At 60.8% G+C, this 14,492-nt stretch overlaps 1 protein-coding gene across 2 annotated transcripts in view; it reads right to left on the reverse strand.

Annotated features, from left to right (window-relative positions):
• Positions 1 to 662: 662 nt before the first annotated feature.
• Positions 663 to 14,492, reverse strand: part of ILDR2 (immunoglobulin like domain containing receptor 2) — a 48,538-nt gene continuing 34,708 nt past the window's right edge. For both annotated transcript variants that reach the window (XM_037035146.1, XM_037035145.1), the window contains 5 exons: positions 13,877 to 14,053; positions 7,776 to 7,889; positions 4,471 to 4,687; positions 2,892 to 3,480; positions 663 to 1,631 (listed from right to left, as the gene is read on the reverse strand). In XM_037035146.1, the coding sequence (XP_036891041.1) occupies positions 1,596 to 1,631; positions 2,892 to 3,480; positions 4,471 to 4,687; positions 7,776 to 7,889; positions 13,877 to 14,053 (1,133 nt within the window). In that variant the 3' untranslated portion in view covers positions 663 to 1,595. The remainder of the gene's footprint in view (positions 1,632 to 2,891; positions 3,481 to 4,470; positions 4,688 to 7,775; positions 7,890 to 13,876; positions 14,054 to 14,492) is intronic.

Genomic DNA, 14,492 nt, shown 5'->3' on the forward strand with positions numbered 1-14,492 from the left:
GGCGGTTCTTCTGTTGGTCTTGATGCGCGGTGTGCTGGCGAGCAGCCAAGTGTGGGAGGGCAGTCCAAGAGGGTGGCGGGGGCATCGGGCCCCTTTGTGTCCTCACACAGGATGGCCTGGCTTGTTCACTGGCGGGTAACTAACTGCAGGGCTCCCCAGAGCAGCAGGAGGGGACGGGAGCCCCACGCACGAGGATTTCTCAAGTCTCTGGTGATGTCACACTTGTTTCTGGGCCCCGCCAGCCGGATCAGATCACCTGGCCAACCCCAGATTCACGCCCTTCCAGATGGGAAGGAAGGAGGGGCCACTTTTCGCCCTTTATACAAAATGCCAAATTGAGAGCTGTAGCTTTGGGGGGCGAAGCCTATCATGTAGGCGAGAGTGGGCACGGGAAGTTCTCCTGTCTCCCAAAGCACTGGAGCGACCGCCCAGTGAGGCCAGGATACACGGCCACGTCCCCGGTGTGCTCCAATGGCAGAGCTCCGATGGGGCCGGAGGGTGGGGGGTGATGCGTGGTAAACGCCCGGGAAGATGGCGTGAGTTGGTGGGGAAGAAGGCCCGCATTCCAGATACACGGGGGGGGGGGGGGGGGGGAGGCTTAGGTTCGTTTCTCTTCAGGTGGTCGTTGCNGGGGGGGGGGGGCGGGGGGAGGCTTAGGTTCGTTTCTCTTCAGGTGGTCGTTGCCTCCTCTTCTTTCCTCCTCCTTCCCTTTCACACTCGGGCTCCGAGCACTGGTCACGAGGCACCCGAGGACAGCCTGATCGGAGTGGGGAGGGGGGCAGGCTCCGTGTGTGGGACAGCCCAGGTGGGGGCGAGGGGAGGGCCCTGAGCGTCCGAGACTCGGGTGAGTGCAGCAGAGAGAGAAAGCAGCTCTGTCCTCCGAATGTGAAAAGCATCACCACGGAGACCAGAGACCACGGAGACCAAACATCACGGAGACAGCTTCCCCAGCAGGTGCGCTCCCCTCCCTGGAGTTCCAGCCACTCGAGAACCGTCGTGTGGAACAGCACACAAAGTCATTTCTGTGACCATCCAGCAGACCATTGTCACCAAGCTCACGGAAGGCCTTCTGACCCTAGTGAAACAACAGCCGACTGACTCGTGCGTGACCAGGAGGTGATGGGAACGAAAGGCATGCTGGGCCGGAAGCGGTTTCCGTTGTCTGCAGGTGGCCCCCCCCCGATGGCAGTGACAAGCCCGCTGTCCCTCGGGCGGCTGCATGGGTGGTGTGGAAAGGCGTCCTGTAGGGAGAGGTGTCTTCCGGAGCTCTTGCCCTGTCGGACTGGGAGAGGCGTCCTGGCCCAGCTCAGCAGGCTCGGCTGCAGGAGCTCTGTGGCTGAGAAACCCCACCGGTGGGAATATTCTCGCCCGCAGTCATTTCTGTGATGAGTTTCTCAAGCGGGTCAGCCGGGCACCGAGGTTTGGAGTCAGCCTCCCTCATGCGGTCCCCCCGTCCCTGGCCAAGGCAAAGATCGGCAAACCTTCCAAGGTGGTGGCCGGAGAAGGTCCCGGGCCTGCTGGCTCTTGCACGTGCGTCTTGTCCCGGTCACCCATGTCCGATTCCTAGTCATCCAGGGAGATGTCATAAACGAGCATCAGACCACCAGCGACATCCTGGTCGGAAAGTCATTCTGGAGGAGAACAGAAAGACCCCAGTGTGAGGCCGCCGGCTGGCTAGAGAACCCCAGCACCCCTAGAGAACCCCAGTCCTAGCAGCTGGCTCCGTGGGCAGAGTCCCCAACCTGTTCACGACCAGCCCAGCCACACTCAGCGTTTCACTTGGCTGGTAGCTACCATCCCTAAGTCTGGCTAGGTGCCAAAGCCAGCAAGCATCTGGTAAAGCCGAGTTTTACCAGGCACAGAATAACGGGACACAGAATAACAAGAGCTTACAGCGTCACACGAGCTCTGGGGACGGGGCACAGCGGACCTGGCATCCCCAGAAAGTGCCCTCCCTACTCACAGGATGCGGGTCAGTACATCTTTCTCTTGGGAGGGGAATGAAAGACCCTGGGCTGTTTTGGAAGGATTAATCATCACATCAGAACCTTTTTCTGTTCCTGTTTTCTCCCGTACTCTCCCTGAAAGAAAACATCTGGACTGGAATCAGGGAAACAGGATGGTGGGAGAGGCAGGGGGCTGAGGAGGGGCTTGGAGAGTGGGCGCAGAGGCCCCTGGCAACCCGCCGTGGACATCTGTGATTGTCCCCAATGTTGCTCTGAGGTCCAGAGCTCATATCTGGAGCCTGAGGGAGGCAGCCCCCCCGCCCCTGGGGCCTTTAGAGAAAAGGCAGCAGGGTCTGTATACGGCCCCTCACATGAGAGACAGTGAACTGGGCCGGGACCAGGCCTGCTTCCCACAGACGGGCGTCTCCACTCAGTGAAACATCAGAGGAGGAAAGAAACTGCGAGGGGTCCGAGAGCCACAGCCGCTCACCTTCTCTGGGACGTGGACTCTCGGGAGCTGGATACACGTCACACGCCCTCACCCCAGGGTGGGGAGGGTGCACATACAGGCATGTGCAACGCCTTCTGTAGGCAAGCCTCCAAAGCCCAAGTGAGGCCTGCGGGGGTGACGCACCTAGAATCCCTGATGCTAAATGCTTCTTAAAGCTGAATGTTTCCCTAGCACCTCTAAAGATCCAGCTCGCCACCTGCACACCTGGGACGCCTGCCTTTTCCAGCTCCTCAGACCGGGTGGCGCCCTACTCACTTCACCCGTGCCCAGTAGAGGGCGCGGGGGAACCAGCCTGACGCCTGCGTTGCCCGAAGCGGGCCACCCCGGCTCCTCCACTGACCCCTCTGGCGTCCGGGGGGCCACTGCTCTGCTCCCCTCCTCTGGCCACTCAGCCCCAAGACGTGACCCCGCTCAGGCTGCGCGCGCCTCCCCACCTGCTTCTTGGCGGGCTCCTTCTTCCGCCTCTTCTCGGAGGTGCTGTGGCCGGACAGGTCGCGGCCGCGGTCGCGGTGGGACGGCGCCCGGCTCAGCTCGTGCTCGCTGTAGGGCGGCAGCGCGTCGTCGGGGGCGTCCTCGTCGTCGCTGGGCGGGGCGCGCGCCCGGTAGGTGGTCGGCGGCGACCAGGCGTAGTAGGGGGCGCCGCGCCGGGCGGGCGTCTCCAGGCTGCCCCCGCGGCTCGGGTGCTCGCAGGCAGCCGGCAGACTCACGAGCCGCGGCAGCGGGGCGTCCTCGGGGGTCCAGGCGCGCTCGGCGTCGGCGGGGGCCTCGCGGCTGTGGCTCCGCACCCCGAAGTACCGCTCGGGCGAGTAGTCCTCGGGAGGGCCGTCTCCGAAGAGACCTCCGCGCGCTCTTGTCTCCGCGCGCTCGAAGCGGCTCCCGGGCCGGGCATCGAGGCTGCCGTCCGCTCGGCGGGACCGTGCGCCGTAGGAGTCGGCGAAGGCGGCCAGCTCGTCCATGGACACGGCCGGCACGCCCGTGGCGAAGCTCTTCCGAGACAGCATCTCGGACTTGGAGCGCTGCTGGCTGCGGAGCCGGGACACGGGTCAGGGGGCGCGGAAGGCCAGGGACAAGCACCTCGCGTGCCTGGGCCCCAGCCCTGGTCCCAGCCCTCCCCCACCTCTCACGCGCAGGGTCTCCCACAGTGAGGGGGAGGCAGCCGGCCGCCTCATGGGTGTTAGGCATCCGGATGGAGGGCACGAACCCCCTTTGTGGTCCCTGTGGTGAAGCCGCCCCAGCGTTATCTGTGACCCCTGGTGGGGAGCCCCTGGGTCACTGCTCACACCCTCAAGCCCCCACGGGAGGCGTGGCTTGCAGGTCACACAGCTGTAGCCAAGGAGCCTCTGGGCCACTTAGTGATGCCCAGACAGGCCTTTTCCTCCCTCCAAGCTGACCGACCACCGGGCTACCTCTTGGGCGGAGGCCAGAGGCCCCCCACATGGGAGGGTCTGAGACAAAGGCAGTGTCGGCCGTCCTCCAACGCCGACGCCAGGGGGTGTGCGCGGGTGCCGTCTGGTGGGAAGCGGCCCCACGTCTCCGTCTCCCACATTCACTGGCTCAGTGGCCTTGGGTGAGCCTCCCTGTAAGCTGCAGTGTCCCCAGCTTGAAATGGGGACATTTACAGTACCTGCCTTGTGGAGTTACGACAACCAAATGCAACCAGAGGGTGTGTTTGGCCTTTAACTTTTCCCGTGTAAATGATCAAACAGGATGGCGATGACGGGTGGGGTTTTTAGAGGCCATGGGATGAAATGTACTGCGGGGGCAGGGCATGATTAACAGGGTTCATTTAAGGGGTCTAGAGCGCCCACCTCTAAGGGCCTGGAACGGTGACTTCTGCACACAGTCTCATAAGTGGTCCCTTGCTTAATAATCGTGGGAAGGGGTGTTGTCATAGAAAGGGGAGGTGGCAGGGTAACAGAGGTGTCACAGGGGTGAGAACAGACCTGGGTCCACCCTGCCTCCCGCGCCCGCCCCTCGTGCCCAGCCCGAGCTGCCCCCCACTGCCGCCTGCACCTGTGCCTGAAGCTGTCCCGGTCCTCTCTGTTGTACTCCACGGCCGAGGGCCCGCGGCTCGCCCCGCTGCCGCCCCCCACGACGCTTGACCAGTAGTCTGCGTTGCTCTCCAGGTCCCCTGACAACGGGAACTGCTTGCTCCGCATCTGATGGTAGGACTGGCGGAAGCTGCCGTCCTCCTCGTGCAGGGAGCTGAGTTCCGAGATGGCGTTGTTGTCTGGGGGGGAAAAACAGGTGGGACAGAGCTTTCCACGTGCTGGTGGTGGTAGCTGAGACCGGGAGCCTTGGGGTCCTGCCGCCCCAGGGCCCCAGTCTGGTCCTGCCCAGGGCGGGTGTGAACCTGCACGAGTGGTGTTTGTGTGCCCAGCTCAGCGGGAGCCGGCTCCAGCCCAGGCTCCCTGCCGACCAAGTGGGAGGCTTCTCCGTCCCTGCCCTCGGAAAACAACTATTATTGCCCCTCCCAGGGCAGGCTTCCCGGGGCTCGGGCTCTCGGCAGCCACCGCCTCCTGGGGTGTCATCTTTCTTGTTTGGAGGTCCATCTTCTCCACGCGTGATTCTGTATGAGCCATGATGACTCGAGGCACGTTGAGCCACCACAGGGTGGAAGGAGGCAGAAGCCCCCCCAGATCACAGTGTCTTCCCCACTGTTGTCGGCCCAGTTCTGAGATGGGGCCTCCAGGGCCAGTGCCACCCCGGCTGTGGAGGTGCCCCCGCCAGCCCCTTGCAGCCGTGGCCCTGCCCACAGGGCAAGGGGTCCACGGGGCCAGGGGATGGGCATGCCTCGAGTATGACTGGCCACCCCTGTGCAAAGCTCATCCAGGAGCCTGGAACGGCCTTTCCGAATGGCTCCAAGTCCATTTTCAGGGCCGAGGGAGCCCCTGCCCCTCCCCGGGGAGTTCCAGGTGTCTGTGGCCATGGCAGCTGGGACAGCTGTTTGCAGGTGTGGGAAGGAGGGGGGCTGGCTGCACCCTGGCCTCTGGCCTCCAGGTGTGGTCTGGCCCCAACCCCAAAATGTAAGGGGGTGGAGTGCTCACAGCTTTCTTATTGCCTAAGGTGGCCTTGTGCAGAAGCATGTGGTGGGGGAAAGGACCAGAATAGAGATCTAGAAAGAAAGGGAAAAAAACCTATTTATTTATAGAACTTCGAAATGGGTTGAATTTCATTTTACTTAAAAAATAAATCTAGTGACTCTATTTGTAATGTAATTCAAGCCATTTGTTTTCTAAAATCCCTTGGTTAGAACTTCAAAATATTATCAGAATCAACACTTAGCACACATAAGGTCTGCCTGTTGAGCCAGAGGTAAGCCAAGCTCGGTGTGGGAGGTGCAGAAGTGAGTGGGCCCGGCAGAGACACGGCTCCTCTCAGGTCCCTGCAGCCCACTCTCCCCCAAGGGCCACAGGGCCCCTATTTCAGGGTCCACCCGCAGTCCTGTCACTACGGCTCCGCTACGCCACTGCAGCGTGGGCGGAGTCACAGATCATATACTCGTGTACGTGAACTGGCTTGTCCGTGGGCCAGTAAAATTTGCTTATGGGATCGGGAGGCCGGACTTGGGTGCGCTGGGACCCCAGATTAAACCCATCCCGAGAGCAACCCCTAATCACAAGGGGCAAGACAAGTGGGGGTCGCACAGACCTGTGAGCCCGTGAGCCTGACCTGGAACCCCCACTTCTTACGGAATGGGTCCCTCTCTCGCCACAGCCTGACTCTGGGATGAGGTCCTCGGGACTGTTCCACTTCTGTGCCCCACCCAGGGCTGCTTTGCCCTTCAGAAATGGACCCTCTCCAAGTCCAGGGAGCAGTCGCGGGGCCTCATCTCTGTGCCTTTGTCGTCATGACAACCCGCTGGTTCCAGGAGGTGGGGCTGCAGTTCTGGCATCGGCCCCGAGTCTAGGCACTGGCGACGCTTCTGCACCTCCCTCCGTCCCGTCCTCCGTCACACGAGGGAGGGAGACTCACACCTGTGTCTCTTCCAGATCCAGCTCCCTACGGTCCCAGGAGCTGGCAGGCCATGCTCTCAGAGCAGAATGTGCCGCAGAGCCACCAGGCCGCCCAGCGGGCACAGGACGGTGGGCGGGAGAGCTGGGTTCTAGTCTCATTCCATCACTGCCACCCTCTGGTATCTGTGTCCTCATCTTCGGTCCAGGCCATGGCCAAGGTCCCCTCGGACATGGAGATTCCCTGACCGGACGACCTGCCAGGGCCTGGAGGCCATTTCCATCCCTTCAGACAGGAGACACCACCTAGTTTAACTTCTTCTCTGTACTGTGCCAGCTACCGGCCGTCTCCACAGGCCCCTTCTCCTCGATCACCGGCCAGCTCCCTGTCCCCCTCCAGGGATCCATGACAACACGGTTACCACCAGCTTGTCAAGTGCGGTGGCATCTGCATTCCTGACATTCCAATCTGGAGACGGTTTTTTATAGCCGGCGCGGTGGGAGGCGGCTCCGACAGGATGGATTTAGAACCGCAACCCGGGCGGAATCTGTCGTCCTTCGTCTGAACGAAGCTGCTTGTGGCCGCGGCTCACGGTTCCCCCCCAAACTCCATTTCGTTCCTCGTCGGCTCCACCATGACAAGCACGGTGACCTCACGGCCACTCCTGGCCAGTGGTGGGCCAGTCCATGTCAGGCCTGGCCTGAGCTGCGTGTCCCCACAGCTGGCCATTGGGAATCGGCCCCAGAGAGCCCGCAGCATCGGCGGCCAAGTCTGCAAAGACCGTGGAGGGCAAAGGGCTGGGCCCTGTCCCCTACAGTCTCAGTCTTTAAAAACGTTTTCTGACAAGTGGGGCGGCCTCTCGGCTGGCCCGTCCACCTCTGCTGCCGGGCGCCTCACAGGGGCGAAGGCCTCTGCCTCACCAATTCCCTTGGCCCGTGTATTCCGTCCCGTTCCCCAGGGCCGCCCTGCTCAGCCGGTTGTTCGGCGCGGGGGCCTTTCCTGCTGGAAAAACTGGACCCGAAGCTTCCACACGTGAGTCGTCCCCTGGGTTTATCCCACAGGAGGTGGTAGGAAAAGCCCGTCTCAATGAGATGCTTCCACCCCCGGGAGTGCCGAGCCCACCCCGGCAACACCAAGACCCAGAAGGAACCTCGGGGGGACACCATGGCCCTGTGTTTCCCGCCAGAGTCCCCTTGTCCCTCCCTCCCGCACACTGGAAGCCACTCTTTTCAGGGGGGGCCTCACCAGCACCCCTGCCAGTTCTGACCCTGAACTTCAAAAGCTGCCCCCATTCGGTGCCGCCCACCCCCACGGCCCCGTCGCCTACGAATCCCGTCCCAGACCCCGCGAAACGCGGTGCTCACAGCGGCCTCGCAGCCTCCTGGCGGGGTCGAACTGCGCCAGCTCCTTCTCCACGTAGTACAGCACCTTCATGGAGTCCCGCTCCTTGTCGGCCTGGATCCGGTAGCCTTTGCGGACTGCGGAGGGAAAGGCGAGACAGTGAGCCGCCACGTCGGGGGGGCGGGCCCTTGTTCAGGTCCCAGGTAGAAAACATTGTTCCCAAGGGAACAGCCACCCAGACACAGGAACCTACGTCCACACCCGGGAGGTGCCCTCTGTCACCGACTGAGTCCTATCATGGGGGCTTTTTTTAGTCTTTCGGTAACCCCCGCTTCCAGTCTTCCACCTCCCACAGCTCCGCTTAAAGAGTGTCCCCCTGGACCTCGGGTCTCTCCAATGACACAAATAGAAAAAGAGCACTTTCCAGACTGAGGACCCAGGTCACTGTCTTACTGAGCGTCACACCTCCCCTCGGGAGCACCTGCGTGTATGACACAGACCCCTCAGCCTCGGGGGTCTTGACAAAGGGGGCCCGAACCCCTCTAGTGGCCTGGGAGATGGGGTACCGGTTCCATAACCAGGGGTGCATGGGCACGAACAGTGAAACATTGGGTTAAAGGCTCTGTAAGCGTCGGTATGGAAACGACATGCGGAGCCCGTGGGTCACTCAGCAGGGCTCCTCGTCTCCTTCAGCCTTTTCCTTTTAGAAAAGGGGATGTCGTGTTTTGGGTGCGAGCGGCCCAGCCTGCTGCTGTGTGGTCGCGAGCAGGCGTTATTTTCGGGGCCCACTAAACTGAAGCCTCAGAGATAACCCCCTTCCTACATTCCTGTCCCTCAGCCTGTCCGGGCCCCCCAGTGCTTAAATATGGGTCCAGTCCCCCACCAGCCCCCTCGGCCCGAGAGAGAGGGGGGAGGGAGAAGGGAGGATGCGGATGGGGCGCAGAACAGCAATAGTGACAGACGACACTGGGGGCACTGGACAGGTGCTGGGCGCTGGACGTCTTGCCTGTCCTGGAGTCTAGGGTCCCCATGGGAAGGACAGACGAAGAGGACAAGAAGAACCCAGAGTAGGGAGGGGCCTTCAGTGGTGAGGGCACTGTGGCCTGAGGCGTGGTCCTGTCTTCCTGTCTCCCGTTGGGACAGTACCAAGAGATGGCAGCAGGTGACCCGACTCCAACCTCCCCATCACCACCGGGAGGTGGACACGAAAAGAAACCACAGGGCCACCTACGCCCCATGGCTGTGCGACCACCCCATAGACCGAGCCTCCCGCGGGCGCCACGTCCGTGGGAAATTAAACTAGAGCTTTCCGCAGCCCTGGGCAGTCCTTGCTCTTCTCAGACTGTGGCGTTACTTAAGAAAAAAAATGAAGGAATCTCAGCACACGCCCTTCAGCGCCTCCTCCTCCCCGAGGTGACATCCGTCCGCAGTCCGTTGGCAGAGGCAGTTATTATCGGAAACGACTCTATTCACCAACCACGTGGCCTTCTGCCTCTGCACAGGCAGTTCCACTAACGTGCCTCACCCCCCCCCGCCCCCCGCCAGCAGCCGTCTGCCCTGTGACGGGGGGTACACAGGGCTGGGGGTGGGGGGCCGGGTGCCCCGTGGACAGGCCACTGGCTGATCGGGGGACCCCCAAGTCAATGGGGACCCCTCTAGGACTCCATCTTCAGGCCCACAAAGGGCAACTAACGCTTCCCACCCTTTGAATAATCTCTTAAAGGGAGGAAGACAACAAAGCCCAAATTGGCGGCACCGAGTTCTTTGTGATTATCGGGGACAGCGCAAATGCCACCTTCTCTAACAGGCGTCCATTTTCCTGGCTAGAGAGACTCTAGCTCTTCTCCGTCCGTCTCACCCCTAACTTACGTGTCACTCAGTCTGAGTTCCTGTCCCCACCCGTCATTATACTCTGGTTCATTTCAAACTGTTTGTGTAAATGCGTGATCTTCCCACAGATTCTTGAAGGACAGGAATAACTCTGGCGGGGGGGGTGGGAAACGAAACCTTAGGCCTTCGCTTGACACACAGTAGGGCGTGCATGGTGTTTGTGGAGCTGAACTGCGGCCGGGGCGGGGGTGGGGGGGCCAATTCGCTCTTCAGAAAGAGCATTTTCTGCCGAGCTTCCCTCTCTAGACGGACGAACTGTCTCCTGAGGACAGGGGCAGTTCTCTGTGTTTACCGCCGCGTCCCCAGTGCCCAGAGGGAGTGTAGGGATGTTCGCTTTTATGCCACAGTTTTAATTAATTTTTTTGAATTTCTCATTGTTAAAGGGTTTGAGCTAACCCTTTTAGCCCTAGGAAGGCTCCACTATTTCTCAGGGAATTTCTCCATCACAATCAAAGGAAACTTGTAAAACTCGGCAGGGACGCCCCTAAGGCAGGTGCCCCCAGATACAGCCCCGTCTGCTGCGCCCCAGTGTGACGGGCTGAGCGAGGCTGTCTGTGGGTGACTCGGCAGCTGCCAGCCCCGCCCCCACCAACAGCAGCCTCGCCGTGGGCGAGGCGAGGTGGAAATTTGCATGTTCCGTGTGTGCATACAGTAGGCATATATATAGATGCACATCCTTATTAGTTCGGGAAATGACATTTCAAAACCCTACCTGCCTACTCGTTTTTTTCTTTTTTTGCAAGAAGGATGGTGGATTGATCATAAAATGGAGGAGAGCGAGGGAGGAGTAGACAGTCAGGGGAGGACTCCCTTCACCGGGGGGAGCTGGGGCTGCGGGGACAAGGAGAGATGGGGGACAGTCAGTGGCCTGGAGGTCATTTGGAGCTGTGCTCTGAACGACGTGGTGTCCAGTTAGACGAGGGGAGTCGGGGAGGGGACCACAGAAGGACCGAGGCCCGGCTTCTGCTTTGGGCTGGTAGGTGGACGGTGGCAGCTGCTACTGACTTGGGACAGGGACAAGCTGTTGTCCACAACGGCAGGTGGGTTCGGTGTCCCAGAGGTCGGGTTTGAAACGCCCGCGGGAGAGCCAGGTGGGGATGTCCTGAAAGCGGCTGGACAGTGGGACGGAGGACTGGAGGAGAGGTCGGAGTCACCAGCAAACAGATAAGGGCAACAGCCTGGGAGCCGGTACCGTTTCCCAGGGAGGGAGTGGTGGACCGAACAGGGCCACCGGCCTCCGGGCGACATGAGAAAGAGGAGGCGATGTTGCCGAGGGCAGTGTCGGGGGGCGGGTCCGAGTGGCAGAGGGTTTTGAGAAGTCCCAGAGGCCAGGGGGGAGCAGGGTCCATTCCACTGAGCGAGAGGGTTTCTGGGTGGGGACAGCAGCAGCGGGAGGGCAGTCAGCTGGGGCGGGGACGGGAGCGGAGGGCGTGGGGACATCAAACACTCAGCTCTTTCAAGGAGTGTGGCAGTGAGCCGGCGAAAGGGGACAGGGAGGTAACATCAGAGGACCACAGGGTTTTCGCAAATGGTTCCATTTCAGTGGGAGGGGTTTGAGCACTTTCTTTTAGGGTTTTACTTACTTATTTTTAGAAAGCTGGGGAAAGGGGGAAGAAAGAGAAGGAAAGAAACATCGGTATGACACAGAAACATGGATCAGTTACCTCTAATGCCCTGAACTGGGAACCTGGCCCACACCCCAGGCATGTGCCCTGACTGGGAATTGAACTGGCGACCTTTTGGTTTGCCAGATGACGTCCAAGCCACTGAGCCACACCAGTCGGGGCTGAGCACGTGTTGAATGCTAACAGGAAGGAGCTGCGAAGCAAGGAAGGCTGGAGACGTGAGGTGGGACCTAGGTCCAGTGTGGACGTTCCGTAGGAGAGGACCGTGACAGAGCGGAGGAGACGGACCCAGAGCCGGAGGAGGGGAGCAGGTCTGTCGGGTAAGAGAGGTCTCCACCGGCCTCGATGCACGGTGGAAGAAGGAGCCGGTGGCCCTCGCCTCTCCCCACGCGGTAACCAACTGGCTGCCCTACACACAGCTCACCGAACACGCCTGTCCAACTACATAGCGTCCTGAGGGGACCTGAAAACTTACTGTTGCCAGGTGGCCACCCCAACACCGAGGTAGCACGTCACCACGAAATGGGCCAGACTCACATCTTTGTAAGTCACGTTTCTGAACATCGCCCACATGCATCAGAGAACAACCTACATGGAACACTGGTGTCATCAGTGGTGGTGGCAGTGCGACCACAAGGACAAAACGTGCCTGGCGGGGACCATAAAGAACGAGTCTGCCCTGACCCATGAGCCGGAGAATGATGGTGCAGCCGGGCTGGCCGTGGCGGACTTGGTGGTGCATCAGCCTCTCTCCCTCACGGATAGAGCCTTGAATCTTGTTCACTGCCAAGGTCAATAGGAAGGGGCACGTGACTCGGTTCTGGCCGGGAAGACCGCAAGGAGTCAGCGGGAAGGAGCGGGACTTCTAGAAGCATCCATCCCCTCCCGCTTGAGAAAAGCAGCACAAGGAAGACAAGCGCCTGCCTGCTGTCTCCGAACGCACACTGTCCCTAGAAGGTGGCCACGGCCCGGGGTAATGGGAACGCTCGGACGGACAGCACAGGAGGGAAGGAACGAGGCCCTTTGGCGAGGCCACCTAAGCTGTTCTGTTAGCCGGCCCCAGGGCCACCTACTGGGGGGATTCTTGCCGTGTGAAATAATAGGTTTTTCTGTTTTTGAGGCCACCTCTCACTGCATCCGGTCCATGTGGCTGGACGGGCCCACTCGACGGCCCTGCAGTGAGCAGGTGCTGGGAGAGGTGGGGAGCAGGAGAGGGGAGGGTCTGCCATTCTCGGGAGAGGAACCATTTCATGACGAGGCTCCCTAATTAAAAAGGATGGGGAGAGCCCTGGGGGAAGAAGGAGAAAGACTGGGGAGAAGGGAAGCGGCGGGCAGAGCAGGAGCCGGTTCCACCAGTGTCCCTTTAGCCCATGCCATCCTCTGGGGAAGCGGGCTTGGTGTCTTCTCTCTCCAGTCCCGTGTGTCCCGATCGTTAGCTTTTACTCCTCAGCCTGTGACCCCCTTCCCGGTCTCAGGCGTGGGGGGATTCTACGCTAGTTCCAGGGAGAGAAAACACCCAGGTGCCGCCCGCTCCCCGTGGACGCCCACCCCTCCCACGGGCGGCACTGAGGGTTCATGGAACAGGCTGGGCCGGGTACCCCCAGGGCAGAAATGTCCGCTCTCCCACCCTGGTGGCCCAGCCACATCTCGGGACATGAAAGTCACTTGACTCCGCTACTCCCCATGGTTCCCACCTGACTACCCTGTAACTCTGTTTGGGCACCTCCAGGGAGGTGATGCTTGCACGCCCTGCCACCCCTCCCCCCTCCGCCCGGGCCAGTAACCGCAGCTCCCTGTGTCCTGAAGGGGGGGCCTTCCCAACGAGTTCGCCTCCGTGTGTCTCACACACCACTGGACGCCTTGGCCCGTCTCCAGGTCCCCTCCCCTCCGTTCCCCGAAGCTGTCATGGTGGGGGACGGCTCTCCCCGAGTGTCTGTCTGTCCAGCTACCCACTGGTTTCAACTCCCAGTGTCTCCGTTCACAGGCTCCCATGTCCTCCCAAACGACTTTCTTCATGTCTCAGTCAGGGGTCTGACTCCACTCTCCCCCACTGACCACCTGCTTCATCAGCCTGTCACCTCCCCACTCAGGACTCTGTCTGCTGTGACTGTCACCTGCCACTGTGCCAAGCCCCAGCTGTTCTTGGGGAAGGGGGTTCAGGGCTCCCCCATCCTGTGGAGCCAGACAGAGGAGCCGGACACCGTCCAACACACACATTGTGTTCTCCCAGCTCTGGCTCCCGCCCCCTGCCTCCTGGGGCTGCTCCGTGCCCCCTGCTGGGTCCCACCTCTTCCCTGAAGACTGGGCAACCATGGAGCCCGCTGTCCTAGACTCTCCCAGTTCCGTGCTCATTAGCACCTAATTTTTCTAATGAAGGTCCATCCTTTGTCCCTGCCTGGACCACAGTGCCAGGACGTAAACCATGTCCCAAGCTTCTGAGTGCTCCTCGCTGTGTCTGTTAGCCCCGACCTTGGGCAAGGATGAGAACAGGATTTACTAACTTCTAGAGAGGAGACAACTGTCCCAAAGAGGCATCCCTGAGCACATGGCTGTGACCAGCGTGTAAGGTGGGGAGGGGTGGGGGGAGGACGGTCCAGGACCACATTTACCACTGCGGCTTCCTCCAGTGGAGTCACTTGGAGCCAGGGGAGGTGGGTGTGGCTTGTCCATCAGCATGCCGGATGAAGGGGCTCCTCCCAAGGGGACAGGGGGGATGGAGTAGGGGCCGGGGACACGGGACACAGAGGGAGGGTACCCGGCCTTTGCTGCCTTCCCTGCTGCATACACTGTGGGGGGAGAGGAAGAGCAAGAGAGGTTATACGGCCCCGCCCTCCACAACCCTCACAACACACGCCCCCGAGGGTGCACTTCAGGGAGCTCCTGGGTGTGTGCATGTGTGTGTGTGTGCCCACACATGCCTACGTGCACGGGTGCACATGTGTGCATCTCTGTGCAGTTGTGCGCATTGTGTTTGTGTGGGTGCACACACACATGCCTGTGTGCATGCACGTGTGCATACCATGTGTGCACACCTTTGTGTACACGTACATGTGTGTGTCACGTGTCACACCCATGTGTATATAGGTGCACGTGCCTGTTCCATGTGTGCACACACACACATTCTCACATGTCTGCACTTGTGTGCATGTATGCAAGCATGTGTGCACACACACCAGTGTTTCCATGTGTCTGCACTTGTGGGCATATGTGTGGGCATGTGTTTGC

This window comes from Sturnira hondurensis, unplaced genomic scaffold (assembly GCF_014824575.4).
Source record: "Sturnira hondurensis isolate 20B ecotype Veracruz unplaced genomic scaffold, ASM1482457v3 Scaffold0022215, whole genome shotgun sequence".
NCBI classification, from domain to species: domain Eukaryota; kingdom Metazoa; phylum Chordata; class Mammalia; order Chiroptera; family Phyllostomidae; genus Sturnira; species Sturnira hondurensis.